The sequence below is a fragment of the Schistocerca cancellata genome, chromosome 10 (genome assembly GCF_023864275.1).
Source record: "Schistocerca cancellata isolate TAMUIC-IGC-003103 chromosome 10, iqSchCanc2.1, whole genome shotgun sequence".
NCBI lineage: Eukaryota > Metazoa > Arthropoda > Insecta > Orthoptera > Acrididae > Schistocerca > Schistocerca cancellata.
Window position 1 is genome coordinate 121,475,014 of NC_064635.1, and position 27,361 is coordinate 121,502,374.

Below are 27,361 nucleotides of genomic sequence, written 5' to 3' on the forward strand. Positions count from 1 at the left end.
TTCAAATTCTGAAGGTGGCTGGGGTAAAATACAGGGAGTTAAAGGCCATTTACAATTTGTACAGAAACCAGATGGCAGTTATGAGAGTCAAGGGGCATGAAAGGGAAGCAGTGGTTGGGAAGGGAGTGAGACAGGGTTGTAGCCTCTCCCCATATTGACCTAGCACTAAAGGAAACAAAAGAAAAATTTTGAATAGGAATTAAAATCCATGGAGAAGAAATAAAAACTTTGAGGTTCGCCGATGACATTGTAATTCTATCAGAGACAGCAAAGGACCTGGAAGAGCAGTTGAACAGAATGGACAGTGTCTTGAAAGGAGGATACAAGATGAAATCAACAATACCAAAATGATGATAATGGAATGTAGCTGAATTAAATCAGGTGATGCTGAGGGAATTAATTAGGAAATGAGACACTTAAAGTAGTAAAGGAGTTTTGCTATTTGGGAAGCAAAATAACTGGCAATGGCAAGGAAAGCAGTTCTGAAGAAGAGAAATTTGTTAACATCGAGTATAGATTTAAGTGCCAGGAAGTCGCTTCTGAAAGTATTTGTATGGAGTGTAGCCATGTATGGAAGTGAAACATGGACGGTAAATAGTTTGGACAAGAAGAGAATAGAAGCTTTTGAAATGTGGTGCTACAGAAGAATGATGAAGCTTGCACAGGGTAGAGTAGCATGGTGAGCTGCATCAAACCAGTCTCTGTACTGAAGACCACAACAGCAACATTAGTAAAAAATAATTTTAAAAAATAAAAACTGTTGTAACACAGAGACCAAACAAATATTGGAAAATACTGGTTATTCAGAACTAAAATACCGATATCTTTAATCTGGTTGGTTTTTCCGTTCCCTAATTTGTCATATGCAATTCACCTGATTTTTTGGAAATTAAGATAGGTGAGTGAGTGGTCACTGCCGTTTGTGATGTGCCCACACAAGTACGATCTGCAGACAGATCGTGTAACCTACCATTGGATTTCTACGACCTGTTGCTGTTGAAGGAGGAGAGCAAGAGCACTTTACACCCAATGTCTTTTGATGAGATAGTGATAAACAAGTGTTAATTTTCTCAGTTACTGTAGCTGTTAAGGTGTTAACTTTTGCCATTTAAAGTGAGTGTGCCTTCTTGGTTTAGAAATTTGCTCCAACTGCTGTTACGTCAGTTTAAGCAACACATTCATAGTTTCTGAAAATAGTGTATATCATGATATAATAAACTGCACACTGTGTATTATAATCTGTTGTAACAGCGGGCATTGTACAATGCCCGCTGTACACAGTCAGCATGGGTAGAAAAGGAAAGAACAAGTGACTGCATCCAGTAGGTGCAACCATAGTCACATCCCGTCTACATTATGTGATCAAAAGTATCCAGACACCTGGCTGAAAATGACTTAAAAGTTCTTGGCAGCCTCCATCGGTAATGCTTGAATTAAATATGGTGTTGGCCCACCCTTAGCCTTGATGACAGCTTCCACTCTCGCAGGCATATGTTCATCAGGTGCTGGAACGTTTCTTGGGGAATGGCAGCCCATTCTTCACGGAGTGCTGCGCTGAGGAGAGGTATCAATGTCAGTTGGTGAGGCCTGGGATGAAGTCAGCGTTCCAAACCATCCCGAATGTGTTCTGTAGCATTCAGGTCAGGAAACTGTGCAGGCCAGTCCATTACAGGGATGGTATTGTCGTGTAACCACTCCACCACAGGTTGTGCTTAATAAATAATCATGTTGAAAGATGCAATCGCCATCCCCGAATTGCTCTTCAAGAGTGGGAAGCAAGAAGACGCTCAAAACATCAATGTAGGCCTGTGCTGTGATAGTGCCATGCAAAACAAGGGATGCAAGCTCCCTGCATGAGAAACATGACCACATCACATCACACCACACCATCACCTTCTCCAAATTTTACTATTAGCTCAACACACGCTGGCAGATTACGTTCACCGGACATTGGCCTTACCCACACACTACCATCGGGTCGCCACATTGTGTACTGGGATTCGCCACATAACGTTTTGCCACTGTTCAATCGCCCAGTGTTAATGCTTATTACACTAAGCATTTACTGGCATGATGTGTCGCTTATGAGCAGCCGCTCGACCATGAAATCCAAGTTTTCTCACCTCCCGCCTAACTGTCGTAATACTTGCAGTGGATCCTGATGGAATTCCTGTGTGATGGTCTGGATAGATGTCTGCCTATTACACATTACGACCCTCTTCATCTGTCAGTCAGCAGACAAGGTCGGCCTGTATGCCTTTGTGCTGTACGTGTCCCTTCACATTTCCACTTCACTATCACTTCAGAAACAGTGGACCTAGAGATGTTTAGGAGTGTGGAAATCTCACGTACAGACGTAAGACACAAGTGACACCCAATCACCTGACTACGTTCGAAGTCCACGAGTTCTGCAGAGCACTCCATTCTAATCTCTCACGATGTATAACGACTACTGAGGTCACTGATATGGAATACTTGGCAGTAGGTGGCAGCACAATGCACCTAATACGAAAAACATATATTTTTGGGGGTGCCCAGATACTTTAGATCTCACAGTGTATGTGCGTGATGTGATAACATGAGACAAACCGTTCAAAACATGCATCAGTACAGCTGAATTTCACGAAATTAGCAGCTGTTTTGCAAAAATATTCACTATGTAATTTGCAGCTGCTGCTGGAATATCGGTGTGTACATGTGTGCAAAAATAAAAATTGCTATCTGTAGCTGCGTTTGAGGTATAGCTGGCTTTGATATATTGGGATGTAAATCTTTTGCTTTTTAGGATCCTGCCAGTTTTGGATGAAACACCGCTAGCAAACAGCCAGAAGAGATCTTTTTTTACAGTCTATATTTGTTCAGGTTCAATTTTTTTGCTTTGAAGGGGCAAATTGATATGGATGCTGAATCTTTTGCTCTGGGTATGCATTCTGATGAGAAAATGATTTATAGAGGACTGATCTGTTCCTGTAAACATTTTGAATTTTAAATAATGCATGCCCTATGTAACATTGCCCTCTGTAACCTGTTACATGATGTGAATGACTTTGTTGTGTGAAGACACTGGTCGGTGTACAAAGACGATGATGTGTTGGTTCTTTGTCAGAATACTGCACTATTTCTGGCAGAATGAACTCAATGTCCAAGAGCCTCCATAATATTTGCTGTTTGAGTGTCATTTTAGCCAGGTTTTATATCAAAATACATAAATACTGAAGGTAGTCCACACTTTTGATTTGGACATGGGGAGCTACAGAATGTCTTTTTCCATCATCAATCTTCTGATTGGTTTGATGCGGCCAGCCATGAATTCCTGTCCTGTGCAAACCTCTTCATCTCAGGGTAGCACTTGAAATCTACGTCCTCAATTATTTGCTGGATGTATTCCAATCTCTGTCTTCCTCTACAGTTTTTGCCCTCTACACCTCCCTCTAGTACCATGGAAGTCATTCCCTGGTGTCTTACCAGATGTCCTATCATCCTGTCCCTTCTTCTTGTCAGTGTTTTCCACATATTCCTTTCCTCTCCGATTCTGTGCAGAACCTCCTCATTCCTTACCTTATCAGTTCACATAATTTTCAACATTCGTATGTAGCACCACATCACAAATGCTTCAATTCTCTTCTGTTCCGATTTTCCCCCAGTCTGTGTTTCACTACTATACAATGCTGTGCTCCAAACATACATTCTCAGACATTTCTTCCTTAAAGTAAGGCCTATGTTTGTGGTAGACTTCTCTTGGCCAGGACCACTAGTAGGCTGCTTCTGATGCCCTCCTTGCTCCATCCATCATTGGTTATTTTGCTTCCTATGTAGTAGAATTCCTTAATTTCCATCTACTTTGTGACCATCAATCCTGGTGTTAAGTTTCTCAGTGTTCTCATTTCTGCTACTTCTAATCGCTTTCGTCTTTCTTCATTTTGCTCTCAGTCCATATTCTGTACTCATTAGACGGTTCATTCCATTGAGCAGATCATGTAATTCTTCTTCACTTTCACTCAGGATAGATATCCTTTCACTTTGAATTTTAATTTCACTTCTGAACTATCTTTTATTTCTGTCATTGCTTCTTACATGTACAGATTGAATTGTAGGGACGAAAGACTACATCCCGATCTTACACTCTTTTTTAATCCAAGCACATTGTTCTTGGTTGTCCACTCGTAAAGTCACATGGTGCTTATGGTAGTTTTATCATGAAACTCATACCAAAACATCAGTGTGATCTGCTGGTAGAATTGCAGAGCAAAATTTATGCACTGTGTTGTTCAGAGTTGTAAAAATCCTGGTTGGCGTGTAAGCAATTTAAATAATATGTTTATTTTTTCTGATTTGTAACTATTGTATTGTGAAATTAAATATTTAAAACTAACTTACAAATAAAGTAGAAGTAAATCATTATTGTATTAATATTGTTGTTATTCCTTCCTGATTTTTTTCCACTGTTTCATATTAAAGTAGCAGATATTTAAATTTGAATTTATTAAAATAGAACATTCTTTGCATTTTAGGTTCCAATCTGGTGTTGAAAGCAATCCGAGCCATGGTCGAGGATGAGGCAGATGAGGTAGTGTACTGATTCATTTGGTTTATTCCAGTTGTCACATAATGCTGTATTATGTATCTGAATGTTTCAGAAACGAATTATGTCATTTAATGAAATGTTGTTTATATGGAATGTGTTGCCATGCCATTGGAGTAGAAAACTTCCCCAGAGGGGTGGGAAGCATCATCAACATTAAGTTAAGCCCAGATAATTGAATCTTATTTAAAATGGTTTCAACCTAAAATTGTATGTGACAGAGACGTAATGAAAAGTTCTCATTATCCATTCAGAATTCTGTGGTTTTTCAGATGCTGCTGCAATTAGTTACTATAGTGCACATTTCAGTCAACACATTCAAGAGAAAATAGTACTTATCAACAGAGCATTTGTAGAGCAGTTGATGAACTTTTTGTATTAAGGGCAGTTAAAGATAAAATCTGGCTGGGCAGTAAAAGAAATAGGTAGAATGTTGAAAATGGGCAGGACTTCTTTTCATGAACAATACAGGGTTTTCGAGAACAGGTTTCTGGTGCATGTGAAACTGAAATTTTACAGTCAGTGCATCACCAGTCGTTACAGCAATTGTACATGGATGTTTAATGTGAAAATTATTCAAGCTGAGAGTTGCTTCACAAGCAATAGAGTGACAATGGGACCAACAAGTGGATCAGAGAATATACAGGTGATCTTCCAATGAATTTGGAGGGTGATTCAAAAATGTTAGTGTTTGTTGATCACACAGACATTATGATCAGAGGCCCAAATTCAACCTTAATAGGCAGAGTTCAGAGGGTAGGAGTGGTTTGCAGCAAACAGTTAGTCTTAATCTCACAGTGACTCATATTATGTGATGTTAAACAAACAATGGTGACTTTTCAGTGCCAGTAGTAGACATTATCAGTAGTAAGACACGGAGTGAAATTCAGTGTGAAAATTCTTTAGGGTCCAATGGGATAACAAGTTAATAAGAAATCAAAACACAGATAAACTAATCAAGATGTTCAGTTCAGCATGTTTTGCCATTGCAAACATCTGTCCATATGAAATATTGTGAAAATGTTATCAAAAAATAAATATTGTGAAAAGTCTAGCAGAAGCTTTTGTCAAGGATGTTGGAATTTGAACTCACTTTCCAACATATTTACTCGTTACATGTTTTTGTTGCCAGTTATAAAAATCAGTTTAAGTTACACTGTTAGTTACACAGTCACAACATAAGAAACATAAATAATTTTTGTGTACACTTTGCATCTTGTTTTTGGGTTCAGAATAGAGTTATGTGCTCTGGTAATTATAAAATATTCAACAAACTACCAACTGACAAGGCAAGAAATTTAGAATCCTAACCAATTCAGAGTAAAATTAAGAATATGCTTTATTAGCCACTCTTTCTGCAAATTAGCTTTATTTCTAAATTTAAGGATTGAAAAGCAGCAGCTATGCAGTAGAACAGGGCAGGCATACTTTCTGCCCCCCCCCCCCCCCCCCCCCCCCCCCCCCCCCCCCCGGAAAAGCAGCTTTCTATTTCATTTACTCCATTAAATTTAGCTATTATAAGAAAGGATAGAATCAATCTGTGGAAAATCCAGGGTGGAATGTAGCAATATTTGAGAAGAAAAGTTGCTACTCACCATATAATGGAGATGCTGAGTCGCAGATAGGCACAACAAAAAGACTGTCACAATTAAATCTTTCGGCCATTGGCCTTCTAGGTCTATTAACAGGGGTATGAGCCATGAGATAAGGGATTGTGAGTGAACCTACACAATATACTCGTCCATCCTTGTACAATCCCTGCTCCCCATTCCTTACCTCATGGTTCATATCCCCGTAATAGACCTAGATGCAAGACCTGTCCCATACATCCTACCACCACCACCACCACCACCACCACCACCACCACCTACTCCAGTCCGGTCTCTCTCTCTCTCTCTCTCTCTCTCTCTCTCTCTCTCTCTCTCTCTCTCTGTGTGTGTGTGTGTGTGTGTGTGTGTGTGTGTGTGTGTGTTGTTGACAAAGGCCATTGGTTGAAAGCTTTAATTGTGTCTTTTGTTGTGCCTATCCATGACTCAGCATCTCTGCTATATAGTGAGTAGCAACTTTCCTGGTCATAATATAATTTGCTGACTAGAATATAATGTGCTATTAACATAGTATACGAACTTCTATGACTTCTTGTCTTTTGTTAATGTATGCCTTGAATCATTCAATGCCCTTGAAGATTTCTCGTTTTTGATGGCATCTATGGGACATTGTGGATGGACGAATGAATGAATCAATCAGCCAGACAATAGCGGTAGATGTAATCCTTCTCTCTTCCAAATTTGGCCAACTGAGAATCTTGTGGAATTTATGGCTTCATGGCATTTCTTTTCCTCTCTTCCCGGTTAATGATTTGATGTAAGTAAAGATCTTTTTTGCTCAGTCCCTTTTATCCATTGTGACTAGTGTCTATAAAATTTTAACTATCTTTTTCGCACTGTGCCCATGATCTTTTTGGTGTCTTCATTTTCCCCAGTCCTTGGAGTGCCATCAGTAGTCTTCTGGGCCCCCATAATGTTCCTGTGATATCCCTTTCGTTTTTTCATGTTCTTTCAACTGTCGCTTTTTTATTTAAGGTACGACACTCCATAGTGTAGTCCCCTTCTGGTATTATAACTGAATTATTGATCCTGATTTTGGCCTTGTGGGATATCGCTCATTTGTTGCACTTATTCTGACAGATGCTGTCTCGAAAGTTAAGTTTTTTAATCTCTGAACCCTTTGCAATAAAGATGGGGTCAGGCAATTATCTTCAGTATTGTCTTGGAAAATGGTTCAAGTGGCCCTAAGCACTGTGAGACTTGACATCTGAGGTCATCAGTCCCCTAGACTTAGAACTACTGAAACCTAACTAACCTAAGGACATCACACACATCCATGCCCGAGGCAGGATTCGAACCAGCGACCGTAGCAGCAGCGCGGTTCCTAACTGAAGCGCCTAGAACTGGTTGGCCACAGCTATTGTCCTGGAAAAACTAATGGAAAACAGGGAAGATGTAATTATTTATAAGGCACATGTATGTGTGATCACATGATCTCAGGCTGCAAACTAAAATTGCGTGTACAAAGCAATATTATTACCAACTTTACTCGACGCCTCGGAAACCTGATGCTGTTATAAAGCTGACATTAGGAGGCTAGACACTTTTCATCTTCGCTGCCTGAGATCAATTTTCCACATGAAATGGGAAGGTCGTGTTCCAAACACGGAGATTTTGCGTCACATGAAACTGCCTGGCATTGAAGCCCTTTTAATGAAACACCAACTGAGATGGAGTGGGCATATCATACGCATGAACGACAGTAGACTTCCTAAAGTGGTGTTCTACTCAGAGCTCATGTGTGGAAAGCGGCGGCAAGGTGACAAACACCTGCGATATAAAGACACCATCAAATTCCACGTCAGTCTGTGGCATTCTGAGCAAACGTTGGGAGGAGCTTGCATTGCACAGATCAGAGTGGCGCTCAACTGTACACAAGAGTGTGGAACAATTTGAGCATATCTGCCTAAAGAACCTGGATGATAAACGAAAGCTCCACAAATCTAAGTCCAAGCCTAATTACATCTATTGGTATTACTCCACTGGGCACCTGTATTGCACTTCGTGCGACCAGATCTTCAAAGCAAAGCTCGGTTTTGCAAGCCACATCCGAGCCCGCCACAAGCTACAATATGGACTAAATGACAGACGGAGTCGCTGTCACCTGACACAGCAAGGACTGTCCCTTTTCTTTCGGCCCTTCATGTTAAGTATAGTCTTCCTGATTCCTTAAATTTAATATTAGCAGACAATCCATGGATGAAACTTCCTGGCAGATTAAAACTGTGTGCCCGACCGAGACTCGAACTCGGGACCTTTGCCTTTCGCGGGCAAGTGCTCTACCATCTGAGCTACCGAAGCACGACTCACGCCCGGTACTCACAGCTTTACTTCTGCCAGTATCTCGTCTCCTACCTTCCAAACTTTACAGAAGCTCTCCTGCGAACCTTGCAGAACCTTGCAGGTTCGCAGGAGAGCTTCTGTAAAGTTTGGAAGGTAGGAGACGAGATACTGGCAGAAGTAAAGCTGTGAGTACCGGGCGTGAGTCGTGCTTCGATAGCTCAGATGGTAGAGCACTTGCCCGCGAAAGGCAAAGGTCCCGAGTTCGAGTCTCGGTCGGGCACACAGTTTTAATCTGCCAGGAAGTTTCATATCAGCACACACTCCGCTGCAGAGTGAAAATCTCATTCTGAATCCATGGATGGTTGAACTGATTTTCAATTTCCTCCGTGAAAGTGGTTTTTATTTCCAGATATAAGGTTCTACTTTAGTCTTGGAGCTGGGGCAGGTTGGTTGTGGTAGGGACTTTTTACATTCCTCTTGGTCTGTGACTTCATGACTGCCCCTTTTTTTTCCCCCCAGTTTACAGATTTGGTCTCACCTTTTATGCCTTTACTGTGTGTGTTTAATGACCATTATTTTATAATTTGACTCCTCTGGATCCGTCCATTTTAGCAGACCCTTTTTGTTTCTGATGACTGCACCGTTTGGTCCCGTCTCAGTTAATCAGTCAATCAATCAGGGCTAATCTGGAACACTGTGCTGTTCATTTCATCCAGGGAGTTCATAGAAGGCCTAAGAACAATCGTGTTGTTACCAGCAATTTGACCCTGGCTTTTCATGGGGATACCCTTATACAAAAAGGCTAAGCTACAGTTTACTGTTATAATGTGATGTGCTGTTTCCAGTGTCACCAATTTGGTCACATCTTCATGATGTGAGGTGAATCCTATCTGTGGCAACTGCAACCACCCTCTCCATGTAGTGTGTCCTTGCATCCCACTGCCCAAGTGTGGGAACCATTCCAGCACACATTTTCCTCGTCCATCAAATTGCCCAGTGTATAAAAAGGGAAGAAAGACTCAGGAATTCAAAGCTCTTAATAATCTGTTGTACTCTGAGGCCCAACAAAAATTCAACAGTCTTCACCTGGTATCTTTAACATCTACCTTTACTTCTGATGGGTCCTTTCCTCCTCCTCCTCCTCCTCCTACTCCTCCTCTTCTTCTTCGTCCTCCTCCTCCCTCCCTCTCCTTACCTCCATCTAATCCTCCTCCTCCTCTTCCCTCACCAAACCACTCCTTCTTTTTGCCTGGAGAAAAAACCCTCTTCTCTTATCTTTTCTGACACCCACAGGGGGTGGGGCTACCTCTAGGACCCCCATCCGTTGCATCTCCAGGACAAGAGGTCTTTTACTTCAAGTCGCACATGAGACCCGCGCTCTGTGGGTCTCTAGGCTTCCCATTCTCTTTCGGATCTTGATATTACTGCGCCTTTCTCTCTTCCCTATGTGTAAGTCTCGGGATGAGCACACACACACACACACACACACACACACACACACACACACACCCCTACCGTATATCTTAGGGAGTTTCACCCCCTCTATCTCTGTCAGGGTCCAATCTTACATTCATGGATGTCACTCCATCCTTACCGAAGATGGACACTGTCTCGGCACAGTGACAGATTGTGGCCCGTTCGGTGTCCACCCAGCCTCTTGTAAAGTTCTCCTCCAACAGAACTGTAATGGTTACTGTTGTCTCCTTCTATAATTGCAGTCTGTTCTTTCTCTCTGCTCCATAGCTTGTGTTATGTTGCAGGGTTCTCATTTTGTGGATACTTCTTCCCCTTTCTCTTCATGGTTTCCAAACCTTCTGTCAGAACCGCTCCTTTGTGAGCTTCCAGTAGGTTGGTCCACACTGACATTGTTAGTTCCTGCATTCCTCTTCATTCTGGGATGGAACAAGGGACCATTTGGATCTGTTTACACTATATGGTAAGGGTATGCAATCTTTATCACCCCCCCTGCCCTGCCCTGTCCTGCCTCCCCACCTCCCCTCCCCTCCCCTCCCCTCCCAACAGTCCTCCTACGCTTCCTGCTCTTCATACCCTCCTTCAACAGATCCCTCCTCCCTTCCTTCTCCTCGTAAAGCCCATAACTATAACTCTCTGTGGGGTGGTACTGCTGATGGGCAGGAGTGTTGAATTTGTGCTGTCAAGTCTTGGTCTCTGCCCTCAACACTGAAGTGACCACACAATTTAATGTGGCACACAGCACTTTCTCAGCCATTGGTCTTTCCATCTGTAGCCATGGATTCCTCCTCACCCCTCATTTAATGGAGAGTTCAAGACAATTTGTGCGACATCGATGCTTTCCCGATCGTCTTGTCTTCTCTTCAGCATCAGCCAAATGGACACACTCCCAGACGGCTCTTTACTAATGCAGGTGGGGATGCCTTTTCCTTGGCTGCCATTCCAGCTGCTCCACCACACAACAGCATTGATGTGTCCATATGGAGTTTGACCAATACCATCCTTTTGGCAGCAGCTTCGGCGATTCCTTCTACCTTGGGTTCTCGACGGAAGACTGCCACTTGGTGGACTCCTCGAAATTTCTACAGTTCTTAAAGACCATCGTCGTGCCCTCCAATGCTACAAATGGCATCTATATCTCAACCACCTTCTGGCCTTTAAACTGCTTCATGCCCAGGCCCATTACTTTAAGTGCTAGAAACAGATTTGTTGGGAACAATATGTCAATGCCATAGGGCCGCATACATTCTCTTCACAGGTGTGAGGAAAAGAGGAGGTTCGTTTTTGGCTACCGTCCTCCCACGGGCAACCCAGGAATTTCTCTGAGTGGTGTTACCCTCATTAGACCACACTCTATCGCTGAACAGTCTGCTCAGCATTTCGCCTGGGACTCAGTGTTGGTCCACTATGCACCCGCATTCCATCTTCTCAAACATGATCTGCAACAACTCCCTCTATCTTTCATTCCCCACCACATGGAGCCCTATAACGACCCATTTAGATAGTAGAAATTCACCAGGGATCTTGTTCTCTGTCCCAACGCAGCTCCTGGACCATATTGTGTTCACAGCCAAATACGTCAACATTTATTAGAGGTGAGTCAGCATAATATACTTACCCCTTTATTAACCATCTCTGGAGCGATGGGGAATTTCCTTCCCAGTTGTGAGAAAGTGTTGCCATTCCAGTTTTGAAATCTGGTAACAACCTCTTCAGGTGGACAGCCATCATTCAATCAGTTTAACTGAAGTTAATTGAACATATAATGAGTCAAAATTTGTATTGGATCCTTGAATCCTGGTACCTTTTTTTCTGGAGCCAAGGATGAACTTTGCCGAGGCTGCTCTACTGCAGATAATTTAGTCCACCTGGAGTCTGCTATCGGAATGGCTTTTGCCCAGTGTCGACACCTTGTCGAGTCTTCTTTGATCGACTTAAAACGTACAGTGTGATGTGGCTCCACGATATCCTTACATGAGTGGGGCCTCTGTGGTCCACTCCCAATTTTTATCCTGGATTTTCTTTCATGTCACAATTTTCGTCTCCAGGGGAATAGGGTTCTGCAGAGTTCTGTTTTGTGTGTGTGTGTGTGTGTGTGTGTGTGTGTGTGTGTGTGTGTGTGTGTGTATTTTTAGTGGCTTTCAATGGTTTGGTAGCAGCTCTGGATGTACTCTGTCCCCCTCTTTGCATTGTGATGATTTTTGCATTTATTTTTGTTCGTACGTGAGGGGCATTTCTGAACACAAACTGTAGGGAGCAATAAACAGAGTGCAGTCTTGAGCTCTCACTCATGGCTTCCTTTTTTCAGCTGCCCAGACCTGTATTATTAATTTTTGTTGTCACCTAATAGTCCTTGCCCATCCATATCTGTACCTTGATAGCTAGTCCCTCAATGCTGACCTTATAATCGCCGCAAGCAATCATGTTTCTTTACAGACATAGGCTCATTTCAAATATTGTTTTAATTAAACTATGTTGTTTGCCTTTACACGTGTACTGGGCCCATAACCCGATGAAAAATATTATTTTAAAGACAAGAAAACGTTTTATTAACTTTATAATTACACCCTGGATACGAAAAGAAAAAAAAAAAGAAACACATTTACTGGGGGAAAAAAAACCACAGAAGTTACACAAAAGCAAAGAATAAAGATATTGACAGCAGAGTCATGGAGCAGCACATAAACATAGACCTCAAGGATTTTTTTTTTCTTTTCTTTTAACAGTATGGAAGCACATAATTCGCAAGAGGCACATTTGAAAAGGTAGGACCATTTCATTAAAACAGATACATTATCTGATCGAAAGTATGCGAACACCTATTAGTGGACATTGATATGGGATGTGTCAGTCATTTTCCCTTATGCTGGCTTGAACTGTCCTGGGGATTCCTTCAGTGAATTGTCTGAGTGTCTGTAGAGGAATGGCAATCCGTTCTTTCTTAACAGCTGAAACCACAAGAGGACAGTGGAGTCTGCAGCAAACCTGATGTTCTAACTCTTCCAAATGTGGTCTGTGGGTCTACATTGGGACTATGTTCAGGCCAGTCAGTTTCAGGGACATTATTGTCCAACCACTGCCTCACAGATGTTCCTTCATAACGGTGTGTTGTCATGCCGATACAATCAATCATTGTCTCTGAACTGTTCCTCTGCTGTACGCAATACATAATGCTGTAGAATGTATCATATCCTTCCACATATCGTGTTTTCTTAAGCACAATAAGGAAACCACACCCTAACCACAAGAAACAACCATAACGCCATCTCCTCCACTGCTGGTGCTGTACTTGATGGCGGGTAATGTTTTCCATGCATTTGCCAAACCCAAATCCTTTCCTCAGGTTGCCAAATGGTATAGTGTGATTCGTCACTCCAAATCAGATTTCCATTCATCCTCTGCCAACTGTTGTTACTCTTTATACCACCTCAAGCATCATTTATCATAGACTACAGAAATGTGTGGCTTATGAGGAGCTGCTCGACCATTTTACCCCTTTCTTTTTAACTTCCTACGAACTGTCCTTGTTTGCTGGACTATTGTAGCACTTTGCCATGAGTGACTCTTTCCACTGATTTCGTCCTACTTGAGCAGCTGTAGGAAGGTTGAAATGTCTCCAATGGATTTGTTACTCAGGTGACATCCAGTGACAAGTCCATGTTTAATGTCACTGAGTTCTGCTGACTGATCCACTGTTATAGCTTTTCTACTGTCAACATAATACTCCCCACCTCCATTTATACTGACAAGTTCACCTCTTTTGACATCTAGTGGTCAGTTCTGCATTACGTATGGGTGTCCAGACACATCTGATCTTGATGGTTGGTTGGTTTAATGATTAAAGGGACTATACTAAGAGGTCATCAGTCCTTCCTATCTGGAACAGCCAAGTCAACAAAACTACACACCAAAGAAGGGCCTTGTGTGCGAGACCTGAGGAAAGAAAATTCCAAGGTCTCCTGAAGGTCAACAAAGCCTAGAGAAAGGAACAAGGAAGAAGAAAAGAGGATGGAAGGAAGAAAAGTGGTGAAGGTGCCCTGTCCAGGGTGCATTCAGATCCCCCTAAGGTAGAAAGTGCAGTGGGGGACATACAGCCCACCACTTACTGTAGACAGTCCGCCCCGGTAGCTGAGTGGTCAGCATGACAGACTGTCAGTCCTAAGGGCCCGGGTTCGATTCCCGGCTGGGTTGGAGATTTTCTCCGTTCAGGGACTGGGTGTTGTGTTGTCCTAATCATCATCATTTCATCCCCATCGACGCGCAGGTCGCCGAAGTGGCGTCAAATCGGAAGACCTGCACCAGGTGAACGGTCTACCCGACGGAAGGCCCTAGCCACACGACATTTCCATTTATACTGTAGGCACCCCACCGAGCAGTACCTAGAAAAGATTAGCGACGTGGACAGGGCAAGAGAAGCAGAGGAAAACGGAGCAAGAACACCAAGTCAAACATAATGTGATGAGAGGGAAGAAGAGCAAAAGAACTGGTAGGGCGAGGGCTGGGGGCAGACCACCAAGCCCATACGGCCACTGCCCGTTCAAGGCAGAGGGGCATAAAACCAGGTCAGCCACTGAGGCATCGTCTGCTAAAACCAGGAGTAACGAGTCAGGAAGATTTAGTCTGCTGCAGGGTGACTAGGTTAGGACAGTCCAGCAAAATGTGGACCACTGTCAAACAAGCACCATAATGACAATGGGGGTGGACCCTTGTGATGGAGGAGATGATCATGAGTCACCCAAGTATGGCCAGTGCTGAACTGGTCTAAGATGATGGAATCTTTGTGAGAGGCTAACATCGAGGACATCCTCAAATCCACCGTGAGCCAGGGTCCAGACAAAGGGCACAGAGCATCCACATTGTTCAAGGACAGAAAAGGGAATCCTGGATAGTCAGGATCAAGGGAAGGGGAGGGTAACACCAGTCACAAGATTGTAAACTGTTCAGTCACTACAGGTGAGGAAGCACTCATCAGTGAAGAAACAGATATGCTCAAGAGCATGAAATATGGCTACCAACTCTGCAATGAAAACACAAGGAATGGAGTTCATTACATCCTGCATGGACGTAAGCAAAGCCAGAGTAACTGGCAAATATCAAGCCATCAGTCTAGACTACTTATGAACCCTGAAACACACTGAGAATGGTGAATTGGAAGCAGATACCCTCAAAATGAACCTAGTCTTTTGGACATTGTGATAGGTCTAAACAGATACACCACAAGGGGCACATGAGCAGGCTGGAGAAGAGGTGGTAGAAGGAACAGCTAGAGTTCAGAAAAAAAAAGAGACTGGATGCAGATGGCAATCATAACACCAGACCTAGGTCATTGTTACAGGAGGTGGAGATGGATCTCCTTATCTGGAAAGAGGAGATCATAGTTCGGGTGCTGTGGGGAGCATAACGCATAAATGATCAACTGTTATTGGTGCAGAACGAGCAATGGTAGAACCCCTGCCTCCACTAAGACGTTGATGAGAGCACTAGTCTGAAAAGCCCCAGTTGGATCCAGCATCTGTAACATCGAAGGTGATGCCAAGCCGTGTGCGAGACTCCCATAATCTAGATAGACCAATGCTATATAAGAGTAGAGTAGTCCACACCCCAGTTTATGTTGTTTCGAGCTATTGAAGACCAACATGTCCACTTTAGTTGACGAAAATGAAATGTCATATCAACCGGGCATCAAAGGCCAGTCCCAAAAAACAATGAGTTTCACCACATTGATTGACTACTCATCAAGGCGCAGATCCAGATGGGGATGGACTATATGGCAACAACAGAAATGAACAATGCTGGTCTTGGCAGCTGAAAAATGGAAGCCATGAATGAAAGCCCAAGATCGCTCCCTACAGTCTGTGTTCAGCAACATCTATCACAGATATACAAAAATAAATGCAAAAATTATCAACATACAAAGAGGGGAACACCACAGGGCCTGCAGCCACCACCAGACCATTGATCGCCACCAAAGTTAGAGGGACACTCAAAACAGAACTCTCTGAAACCTCATTTTCCTGGAGATGGTAGGTGCCAACCTTTACCTGAAAAGGGCAGAGTTGGATAAAAATTGGGAGCAGACCATGGAGACTCCACTAGTGTAAGATGGCAAGGATATGGTTTCACCATGTGGTATCATAAGCTTTATGCAGAACGAAGAAGACTGGAACAAGGTGCTGACACTGGGGAAAAGCTGTTTTGATAGCAGGCTCCATGTGGACTAAATTATCTGCAGTAAAACTGCCTTGGTGAAAACCACCCTGAGTTGAAGCCAAAAGGTCCCACGATTCAAGCACCTAGTACAGCCTTTGACTCACCATATATTAAAGTACCTTGCAGAGGACATCAGTTAAACTGATCAACAATAGCTGTCCATCTGAAGAGATGATTTATTCGACTACAAAACTAGAATAATGAAACTTTCTCACCTTTGGGAAGGGAGTTCCCCCCTCATTTTGGAGATGATTGAAAAGGGAAGTATATGTCATTGGCTATCCACCACCCAATACGTATTGAAGCATTTGGTCGAGAACCAAGTCTGGTTCAGGAGTTGTGTCAGGGCAGAGAATGGGGTGCTAAACGGGGCATTATGAGACTCTAGGCAGTGAGTAACAAAAGATAAATGGAGTTGTTTGGTATTTGAGAATACGGAACACAGGTGGATAGGGGACCAACATTAGCACAGGTAGAGAGTGTACCGTCGCTGAGGTTTGGATGAGATGTAGAGCAAACTGTTCAGTGATAGTCTGGTCTGGTGAGGATAACAGCTTTCAGTGAAAGTCCTGGGACACTTGTAGGAGGATGGCGGCCAGAAATGCACCTGATCTGTTCTCATACCTGTGAAGAGAAACTATGTGGCCCTATGTGCTGTGACATATTGTTTCCAACAAATCTGCTTCTGGCATTTGACAAGATAACAGGCTCAGGCATGGAACCGTTTAAAGGCCAGGAAGTGTTAGAGAGGTAAATGCCGTTTGTAGCATTGGAGGGCACAACAGTGTCTTCCATTGAGGAGAACTCGAGGAAGAAGGAATCGTTGAAGCAGCTCTCAAAAGGATATCCTTGTTCAAACTCCATACAGACACATTGATGCCATTGTGGAGTGGAATGGTTGGGATGGCAGTCGAGGAAAAGATATCCCGGTCCACATTAGTAAAGTCCCACTTGGGAAAGCATACGTGTGTGGGTGAGGATGAAGGAAAGGTAAGATTATCGGAAAATGATGGGCTGTTCCACAAATCATTGTGAATTCCTCATTGGACAGAGGAGGGGCAATCCAGGCCTGCCAATGAAAACATCAATGGCCGATAAAGTGCAATGGGCCTTACTGAAGTGTGTGGTGACTCCACTGTTAAAGAGGCAGAGATCAGGACCCGCCAACCAGTCTTCAAACATTGTGCGCTGGTCAGGGGTCACAGTACCGCCCCACATATCTGTAGGTCACTTTGACAATGATATTGGTCATGTCATGGTATTATAGTTTAAGAAAAAATCACATATGGAGGCATTTACCTACATACAGGTAAAGTTTGAAAGGCTCAGGTAGGCTATGGTGGCCTTGTAATTAGAACTATCTCAGCATTTGCCTGATGTTATCTAGGGAAACTACTGACAACCTAAAGCATCATGATCAGATAGAGACCAGCACATCCATCCACCTGACTACAAGACAAGTCTTTTTTATTTATTTATTAAGTGTCATCTCATGTGTTTATCTCAGGTGTACATTACTGTCTTGCAAAGAAAATATTAAATAATGTAAAATGCAAGCACTGCAGTGATCATACATTTCTCGTTACATATTATGGCGCACACTAAACCCACATTATTTTCATACTGTAACACTGCACACTGTATGCTGAGATGAGAACTGTAGCAACATTGTTTGTTTTCCATTTTGTATGCTGTAACATTCCATTGGTTTATCTGATAAATTGAGTCAGCATCTCTCTGTAATTGAATCAGTTGTTGAGCTCAGAAATAAAAGGCATTTGTATTGTAAGTTGCAGATCAGAGAGTAAGATTTTTCAGGGGATGGGGCAGGGAGGGGGCCAAGTGAAGGAGAGAAATTATGTAGTGTGAAAGTGTTGTATGAAGAGAGAGAGATATTATTATTGTTGTTGTTGTTGTTGTTTACTTGTTTTACGCTTTTAGCAAACCTTGCTCTTTGTTGTGTAAGTAATCCTTCACTGTATAGAATGTTTGTGGGGTAAGAAATTTTTAACAGTCTTTAGTTTGTGTTACTAATCTCTTTAATCTCCTGGGCTGAATTTTTGTACAGTTTTGTTCCTTGGTAGGATATGTTGTTTTGAGTTTTATGTTTATTATTTCAAGGTGAATGTAAGTTCAGTCTGTATTTTGTGCTATAAAAATGAAAGGAGTTGTTCGTGCAGTGTTTATAGTGTGTGTTTTTGATGCACATAACTGATTGGTAAATGTACTCTCATGGTGTAGTTAATATCTGCAGTGTTTGAAAATGTTTTTACACTGAGTGTAATTTCTGTTTTTGGTTGTTATTATTATGGCTGTTTTCCATAGTGTGAAAACTGTGTTCATATTTCTGAATGTATTTCTCTTATATTGCTTGTTTATGTAATCAGCACACATTTCTCACATAAGATTTTATATTTTACAGGTTGTGTTGGAGACAGAAATTACGAACCGCCCTGCCCTGCGACTGTATGAAAATCTGGGCTTCGTTCGTGACAAGCGCCTTTTCCGTTATTACCTGAATGGTGTGGATGCTCTTAGATTAAAGTTGTGGCTGCGATGAGTTATTTGCTGTGGAACTTATAAAACTCAGGAAAATTTACCTACCTTAATGTGTTATGGAACAGTGAAAATGCAAGTGTGCTCTATCTCATTCCACCAGTTTGTTTCTCCTTTGAACGTGCCAGGCAAATCATTTTGGCAGCTTGTCAGAGTTGCCTGGCACTTCAAAAATGATGAAATAATATTTAAAAGGAGCTAACTTGGTAAATAGTGCTGCAGTACACCTATATTAAACATCATAAGTCAGTGAACATCTGCCCATTGCAGCCGTACAATAGAACTGTGAGGACAGTCAAAAGATTCCTTGCTTTCAGAAAGCAAACACTTGACGGCTGTGAAATTTATGATTATCGGATGTTTGCGGCAGTTTGTTAGTTGGCAGCATGTGGAAAGAACCTCGAGACAGTTGTACGTGCCAGATAAAATGTGAAGAATTATCTGTGTTTGTGAAATGTTTTAAAGGACCTTTAACGTTATTATATCTCTCGAAGTTTTGGTGATTTCCAGATCCTGTAACCTTATTTTTCCCCTCTAAATTATGCACATTTTAAATGTGAGTTCATCCCTGTTATAAGATTTATGACTTGTTAAAAATATTGTTCTGATTTCCTGTGAATCACTGTTTACTTTGACAGGTGGTTGTTACTGGCCGAACATTATTATGAAAGTAAATTTTGATGAACTGGGTATGTTTTGTGCATTACAATTACCTGGTTTTAATGTTTCCAGATATATTTGTTGTATTCACATTTCATTTAGCTGAACTGCAAATATATGCCTAATGTTTGCTGAGACTCGTCTTCCAAAGTCTTGTGTTTCCTAGTACTATACCAGCCTTCCTAATTTTGCTTGCAAAGAAATCCCTTAAAATCAGACGTTTGCAGAATGCAAACAACTCTTGGACTGAATGTTGGACGTCAAACCATTTGCTGCATAATAGATTCATGCTTTTGGAGGATATCTTAAAAGTACTACATAATCTCAGTTTAACAATAATTTGAGATAGCTTTTTGCATTGGAAAATAAATTATTTTAATCTGTCAAAAGTTTTGTACTTTAGTCATTGCTATTGTCTGTGATATTAAAAGCCCAGTTATCACTATGAATTTCTTAACTGACTAGTCTTGGAACTGATAGCACTATTGATTGTGCCTACAAGTGGAATTGTGTATTGTGTGAATTTATTTACAAATACGGACTCTAGACACTGTGCTTCTGTATCTTCTTCCTTTCACCTGTAGTATGGAAGGAGGCATAAGCACATGGTCTTTTTTTATTTTTGTCCACAGGTCACACATTTTATGTATGAGCTGAATGTAAATGCACAGCAAATTGGCCCACCACAATTGGAATGTTAATATCCACAGTTGCCGTTATCCTCGTTCTTAGATGTTTCTAACCTTGTCATGTTGTGATTTGAAATATATTTGTTTTGCTAGAAATTTTTTTTATCAGTTTTTTCCAGTTTTCATACAGTTTCAGGGGATAACCATTGAAACACAGTATACAACGTTCTTCAGAGCAATTAACATCTAACACTTCATTTGGCATGCAGTGTTGTTTAGGTTCAGCTTGTGGTTCTTTGTTGGAAAATATTGTATAATTTAACACAGTATTACAGTTATATACAATACAAATACATGTGCCAAGTGAGTGTGCTTTGGTCAGTATTCTGTATATTTTAAAGAAACTGAAGCTCAAAGCTGCAAGTTTATGTTGTTTGTGCATCTGTGGATTTTTCTGCAAAATTCATTTTCGAAATAAAGATTCTTTTGAAATATCCATTTAGCGAACTTCAGATTTCAACCATGTGTTGGCATATTATTTTTACTAAGGCTTTATTTATAAACTAAGTGGAGACTTTTGCCACCATAAACTATTTTACCTTTCTGGGCAGTCTAAGAAACCAATTATCAGTTTGTAATTAAGCTTTTTCATTTGCTGTATTTCAAGACAATGGCTTGTAACTTGTGTTGTGAACATAATTTGAGTTTGCCTACCAGTTTTCTTGTACTGTCACCCAAAAATTCCAGTGGAATTAATGTTTCAAGACACTAATGAAAACACTAACTTAGTGGCCACTTTGTGTGTATAGTGTAATACCGATGCTCAGCTTCTTGTATCTGCTGTAACAATCTCTCATTATTTGTCCATATAAGTACCTGAAATCTGGGAAATAGTGCATACAGTTAGATTTTTAGAAAATTGTGTAATTAATTATTCCAACTACCTGAATAAAGGGTTGCATTTCAGCCACAGCAATATTAAAGAGAAAGACACAACATAATCATGTTCTCTTTTGGCTGACAGTTATGTTAATTTCCAGCAAAACCCTTTTGTGGTTTATGACTTTGATGTTGATCACATTGCTTCCATTTGTGGTATAGACAATATTATTGCTATCATATACATTATCTTGCCACACACTACAGAGAACTTATACTGATGTTAAATCTTTGTTCTGATGGCAAGAATTTTTTATAGTTTAGCATCCTTCTAAGTATTTCATTTATAATTCTTTGCTCTCATGTTTTGTTTGTGACTTTTGTTGCTTTGAATTAATACTAATCCAGTTCCAAATAACATTCGTCCTCATTTAACATACTTTGACTGTTGTTGTGTCATAATTCACCATGTTCCAGTATTGCATGACAGATCCTTAATCATTAAACAGTTTCATTTTATCCTTTTTTTTTTTAAATATTTTTGTTTTAATGTAAAAGATGCCATTTATGTTTCTTGATGTATTCAGGTCACACAAAAAATTTAAGAGAGACAACGTCTGTTTCCCAGAGCTCACATCCAGTCTCCTAGCAATGTCATGGTGCTACAGTTTTGTGCTAACATACTATAAAAAGAAAAATTTTTAAAACTTCTATTTTTCCATCAGACTAAAAGATGTTCGCAAATGGAGCAGGGACATAGTGTTTGCTGCAAATCACAGGCAGGCCTGAATTTCATTGTGGCAGATGCTTTCAATTTACAATGAAGCCCCCCCCCCCCCCTCTCTCTCTCTCTCTCTCTCTCTCTCTCTCTCTCTCTCTCTCTCTCTCTCTCATGTAAAATATCTGCGTGCCACGGGGGACTGAGCTGCTAAAAAAAAAATGAGTTGTGCATATAAAGGATGTCTTTTTACTTCATCACACATGTGAGGAAGAGAGAACCAAACCAAAAGAATAGTTTTCAGGTAGAGAAAGTTAAATAAAAAAACACAAAACAAAAATATTACGTGAGAAATAGTCTTTAAATACAGTAAACTCTTGATTATCCACAGTAATTGGAGACTTGTAACCTGTGGATTATAGAATTCCACAGATAATCCACAATTAAAACAAACAGTAATGTATTAGGGTTATTCAAAAATAAAATTTAATTACAGTGTCATAAATAAAACCACTTAACTAATTATTTACAATAAATTCTACTTTAACGTCATGGTACATATGAAAATAAAGTACTTACAAAGAAAACAATACAATCTAATTTCACATTACATTACACTACTTTGAAACAAAATAGTCTTGAATTGATTTCTGTCTTGCTTAGGTAGCTTCTTATTTACATATCACGCTACAAATTTTACACTTCACCAATTTGTCAGAGAGGTAAGCATCTTCTTGCTGCTCCATGTAATCCAGTAACCCAGGAATCTATTAAAGTGCTGATGCACAGTTGATTACTGTTTTGGAATTGTAGGAATGTTTTCATCATCATCACTGTCATTCATCTCCTCAGAATTCCCTTGTACTCACTGAACAATAGCATTGTCACTCAACATCTCATGACCTGGCTCTGTGAAGTTGTTGTCAAACCTTTCAGATATATTTTCTGTGCCAACAGTTCTACACCCAGAGGTATTTTCCAAAACAGCAGCTAATATTGCAAATGAGCTGTCTTCTTCATCATCGTAATTACTGATTTCATCAATTTTAGAATTAATGTTTTTCCATGACTTGACTATGTTTGGTTATCTTACCTTACACAGTGCCTTCAACACATTATAAATTGTGTCTAGCACAGTTAATTACTTCCAGAATGTTTGGAGATTGGAGTCCTCAACAATAAGTTTTTGTACCACTTTCCTCTATAAATTGTCATCATGGCAGCAATGACACCTTGCTTCATTGCTTTAAGGCTGTCACGTTGTGGTAAATGTTTTATGAATGTCAACCCGTCATCAATTTCAGAACATGTGTGTTTGGTTGAGTAGCTGCATTTTCCCGTTAAAGAATAAAGCCCTTGCAGGTAGCCCCTCCAGCATTAAATGTTCTCACACCTGTGGCACAAAGCAATTATTGAACCGTGTTTGAAAAACTGTGTGGTACACCCAGATATCTTCCTGGTGAAAATAATGGAGAGGGAAATGGTGCATTTCATTTCCTTTGAAACAGTGCAGTTTTTAGCTTTATCTACTACACCAACAGTTATCCTTTCCTTGCTTGATTTATAACCAGGCACACTACGCTCTGTCACTAAAGCTGAAGTCTTTGTTGGTAGGTACCTCTAAAACAACTTGGTTATATCTGCATTAAATATTTGCTCCAACTCTTAAATTTTCTCATTGAAATCAGTACAAAATTCAGAAGCAGCTTTATTATCTGTTGAAATCATTCCAACACGGCTTTATCCAGATCTGCGTATGTAAGATTTTTTGTAGCCTTCAGCCTTGACAAACCTTTAAATGGGTCAAAATTGCTAGCAAATTGAATTATTTTGTCTTTGTTTTTCCAAATATCATGGATCGTAATTTCACCCACACTGTAAATCAATACCAGATTTTGTATACCAATATTGCCTCTTTCAAGTTTGTGCATTATTTCCAGTTTCTGCTAAATGGTTAACACAGCATGTTTTCACTTTTTACACATTGTTTGGGACTAACAGAAACTGATGACTACCTTTCGCAAGAATTAAAATCCAGTGCTTGCAGTGTTACAGCAGCATGTTGTTTACTACGCATGTTGTAACTTGAGATTATCACTCAACTGTGACCACTGTCGGCTTAGAGAAAAACTTTCTGCAGCAAAAAATTGAGGGAAATAGGCTGCGGATAATCTACAAAACAGGTAATCCACCCGTGGACAATCGAGAGTTTACTGTAACGTCTTCTAGGTAGTGCTTGCAACCAGTACAGAGATGATTGTGCATACAAATGAGAGATCTAAACCCAGTCTGTGCCTGCTGAAAAGATAAGGAGCAAGATTTTATATATGACGATGATTGTAATTGTCTTCATGTAAAATTTACTGTAATTGTTGTTTGTATTTGAGATGTGAAACTTGCGCTTCATACAGAAACAGTTACTAAGTTTTCTGTCTGGAAAGAGAAAATGTTGTACAGTTTGTATTGGTCTGTTGGATGTACTGTTTCCATTAATCTCTGCTGATATTTGGAGTAAAAATAACTATTTTAACAGAAAATGTGAAATTTGTGGCACCTACGATTCAGCTCAAAGTGACTTAAGCTGTCCTAAAATGGGATCACATTGAAGTTGCTAATTGCAAACAATGAAATGATTGCACTGGGACTTGTTATTTTGCTACAGGTGTGCACTTGATATTTAGAATTTGGAGTTTATTATTTACAGCATATTATACTGAAGACAATTTTATGTCTTTGCAGATTAAATAAAACATCTGTATAAAAGAAATACTGTTATGGTATAACATAGCATCACTGACTCAAAATTGAACTACAGACAAGGATTAGTTTCATTACTCAGAAAAATCCTGTTAAATGAAATACATTTACCTACTCAAATGAATGTGTGTGTGTGTGTGTGTGTGTGTGTGTGTGTGTGTGTGTGTGTGTGTGAGTGATTGAATTCACGAATATACTATATGGTCCAAATTTGTTGTGAGCCTATCCAGATCTAAGAAAGAAAATAATCCACAAAGATCTTGGTTAGAACATATGTCTTGTTTTAGCATTTCCCTTTTGTGTTTCTCAAACCTCTCAGGTGTGCTTGATAAGACAGCTAAAAGTTGAAGCTTTGATTTAGATAGATCTTAGCTACATTTTTAACAGGTTTGTATGTCAAGAAATTTTCTATGTAGTATTCAGATAACTGTAAGTTGTTTGTATTTTCCCATCCGAGATAGAAGGGGAGCTTCTACTTTTCTGTAACCAAAAAAAGAACAGTCATAGAAAGCTTGTAGGCATGCAAATACAAGAAGTCTGTTCCGATTTGAGACATCTACAAAAGATTCATTGTACAGCTCCAGTTGTCTCCATCTCAACAGTTAACTAGAATGCTCTCATCATCTATCTCATGAGATGCTGAACCCTACTTTTGTTATAATTTTTTTTTATTTTGGGCTTGTATTTTTCTGTTGCCTTAGTACAGATATGTGGTTTAATCACCCTTATAAAACCCATAATAATGAGTTACGGTTTGTTTCGAAAGAAAACTATTCGTACAAAGTTACTTTTGATGTAGTATCTTTGAGTCTAGCTGAAAATGGGTCCCCCTTTTTGAATTACAAATGCTGAGCTTTGAAATGCACTCTCAGACAATCTGTTAGCTCTTCTGGGGCAACAGTGTAACTTGGTATGTAATTACTACTGACATTTTAGGTTAGATGTAAATCTTTGAAAGTGCACCCACTAAACAGTTGAGAGGTTTGATAAATTTATGTAACAGCAGTGCTTTCAAAAACTAAATTTGGTTTGTATTACTGTTTTTAAAAAATAAAATAATTGTTACGTTTATGTAACAAAAGCAAAAAAGAATGCAAGAGATTTATATGTTAACTGTATTTTATTACAGCAGTGTTATGTAATTATATACTGGTGTACTAAAGAGCAAGCTCATTAAAACCGTGATTTTAACAAGTGTACAATTAAATTCATTGCTTTATATGTGGTGAAAACTAGAATATATGTATCCACAATATCAATTCATTTACAGACTGGACATGTTTGCTGTCATAAAGCTCCACGGTAGATTTGGGGAGGTGTGAGGAGCTAATAAACACAGGGTGGTGACTTCACTGGAAAGCAAGGAATTCTCAGACAAACTGAATTTACTGCATAAATCTGGAAGAGTTGGGGAATTCTGGGAGACTCTATGAAAAATTTATGATGATCCAGTCTTGCGTATTTAGAACTGTAGTTACCAGTTTTGCAGTTTACTCTTGACATGTGTTTCAGACTGCATTTCCAAATGAAAGTCAGTTAATGGATGCCTCCATTCTGGAGCTACTTGAGTTTCAGTTGCAAGTAAATTAAATATTTCTTTTGGTATACAAAGAACTTCAGTGACTGACTCCACAAATAAGTTCACTGCTTCAATGTCTGCATGAAGCATGCGTGAGCTATGTTCGCCACAAGTCGTCTTACAGAAGGTCGTCAACTGAAAAATCATTATTTTAAAACTACTTTCATTCAAAGTCGTCATTGTATCATGTGTGTCCTCTCTTTCAAAGCTTCCAAACAATGGAAACTCCAGGTTGGAATATGAATGACATAAGGGAAAGACAGAATGCTACTCACGGTGCAGATGACAGGTTGAGTTGCAGACAAGTACAGTGAAAAGGCGTGCATTAGCTTTTAGCCAAAGCCGCCTTCAGAAAAGGAAACACACACAGATGTATTCACACAACCAAGCACACCCCATACATACATGACTGTCAACTCTGGCAGCTTGAATCTTCGTCAGACAATCTGTGGATGGAAAAAGCGGGCTGCCTCTGTTGTCCAAACTCAGCAGGTGAGTATGATCAAATCTGCATGGGACTCTGGGGAAATACTGAAACTCTCGAAATAATTGAGTCAATATTGATAATATTGTACCATGGGTGAATGCATATCAACTCACTTTTCTCTTTTTATGTAGGACAGAAACACTGTACATGCATTTATGGTGCCTCTAAAATGAGTCTACCATTGCAACAAAGGTTCTTCCTCCTTAACATGTCCATCTACCTCATAAAGTACCTTTTAGCTGCTCATTCAATACTTGCTCGAAACCCACATCTATTGCTGTCCGCTTGGAGTGTCTGACTGAACAATTGAGTTCATGCCAATTGGATATCAGCATGTGCCTCACTCCTACCCAAGCAAAAAATTTTGTTGTTATTATCTACAAGAGCCTCTTTGATTTACCAGTTTATTTATTAAAATAATGCTCTCATAGGCACCTTTTATGACTGTTTGAACAGTGGCATTTCTTATTGGATGTAACTTTGCCAATATAGACCAATATTCTAGTGTTGTAAATATATATGCTGGGTCTCCCCTGCCCAGAGGCAATGAACTTGAAAGAATCCACTACTACTATTAGATCCCATAAACCTGTAGCTATAGGAGGGTCAGCTGAAACAATGGAAACTTCACGTTGGAATAACAACAATGTAAAGAAGATATAGCTTGAAACTTCCTGGCAGATTAAAACTGTGTGCCCGACCGAGACTCGAAATCGGGACCTTTGCCTTTCGCGGTCAAGTGCTCTACCATCTGAGCTACCGAAGCATGACTCACGCCCGGTACTCACAGCTTTACTTCTGCCAGCATCTCGTCTCCTACCTTCCAAACTTTACAGAAGCTCTCCTGCGAACCTTTCAGAACTAGCACTCCTGAAAGAAAGGATACTGCGGAGACATGGCTTAGCCACAGCCTGGGGGATGTTTCCAGAATGAGATTTTCA

The 27,361-nt window shown here is 40.4% G+C and overlaps 1 protein-coding gene across 1 annotated transcript in view; it reads left to right on the plus strand.

Annotated features, from left to right (window-relative positions):
- Positions 1-21,897, plus strand: part of LOC126106345 (N-alpha-acetyltransferase 30) — a 79,897-nt gene extending 58,000 nt beyond the window's left edge. Inside the window, exons 3-4 of the mRNA XM_049912596.1 lie at positions 4,512-4,567; positions 18,578-21,897. Coding sequence (XP_049768553.1) covers positions 4,512-4,567; positions 18,578-18,715 — 194 coding nt within the window. The 3' untranslated portion in view covers positions 18,716-21,897. The remainder of the gene's footprint in view (positions 1-4,511; positions 4,568-18,577) is intronic.
- Positions 21,898-27,361: the final 5,464 nt, after the last annotated feature.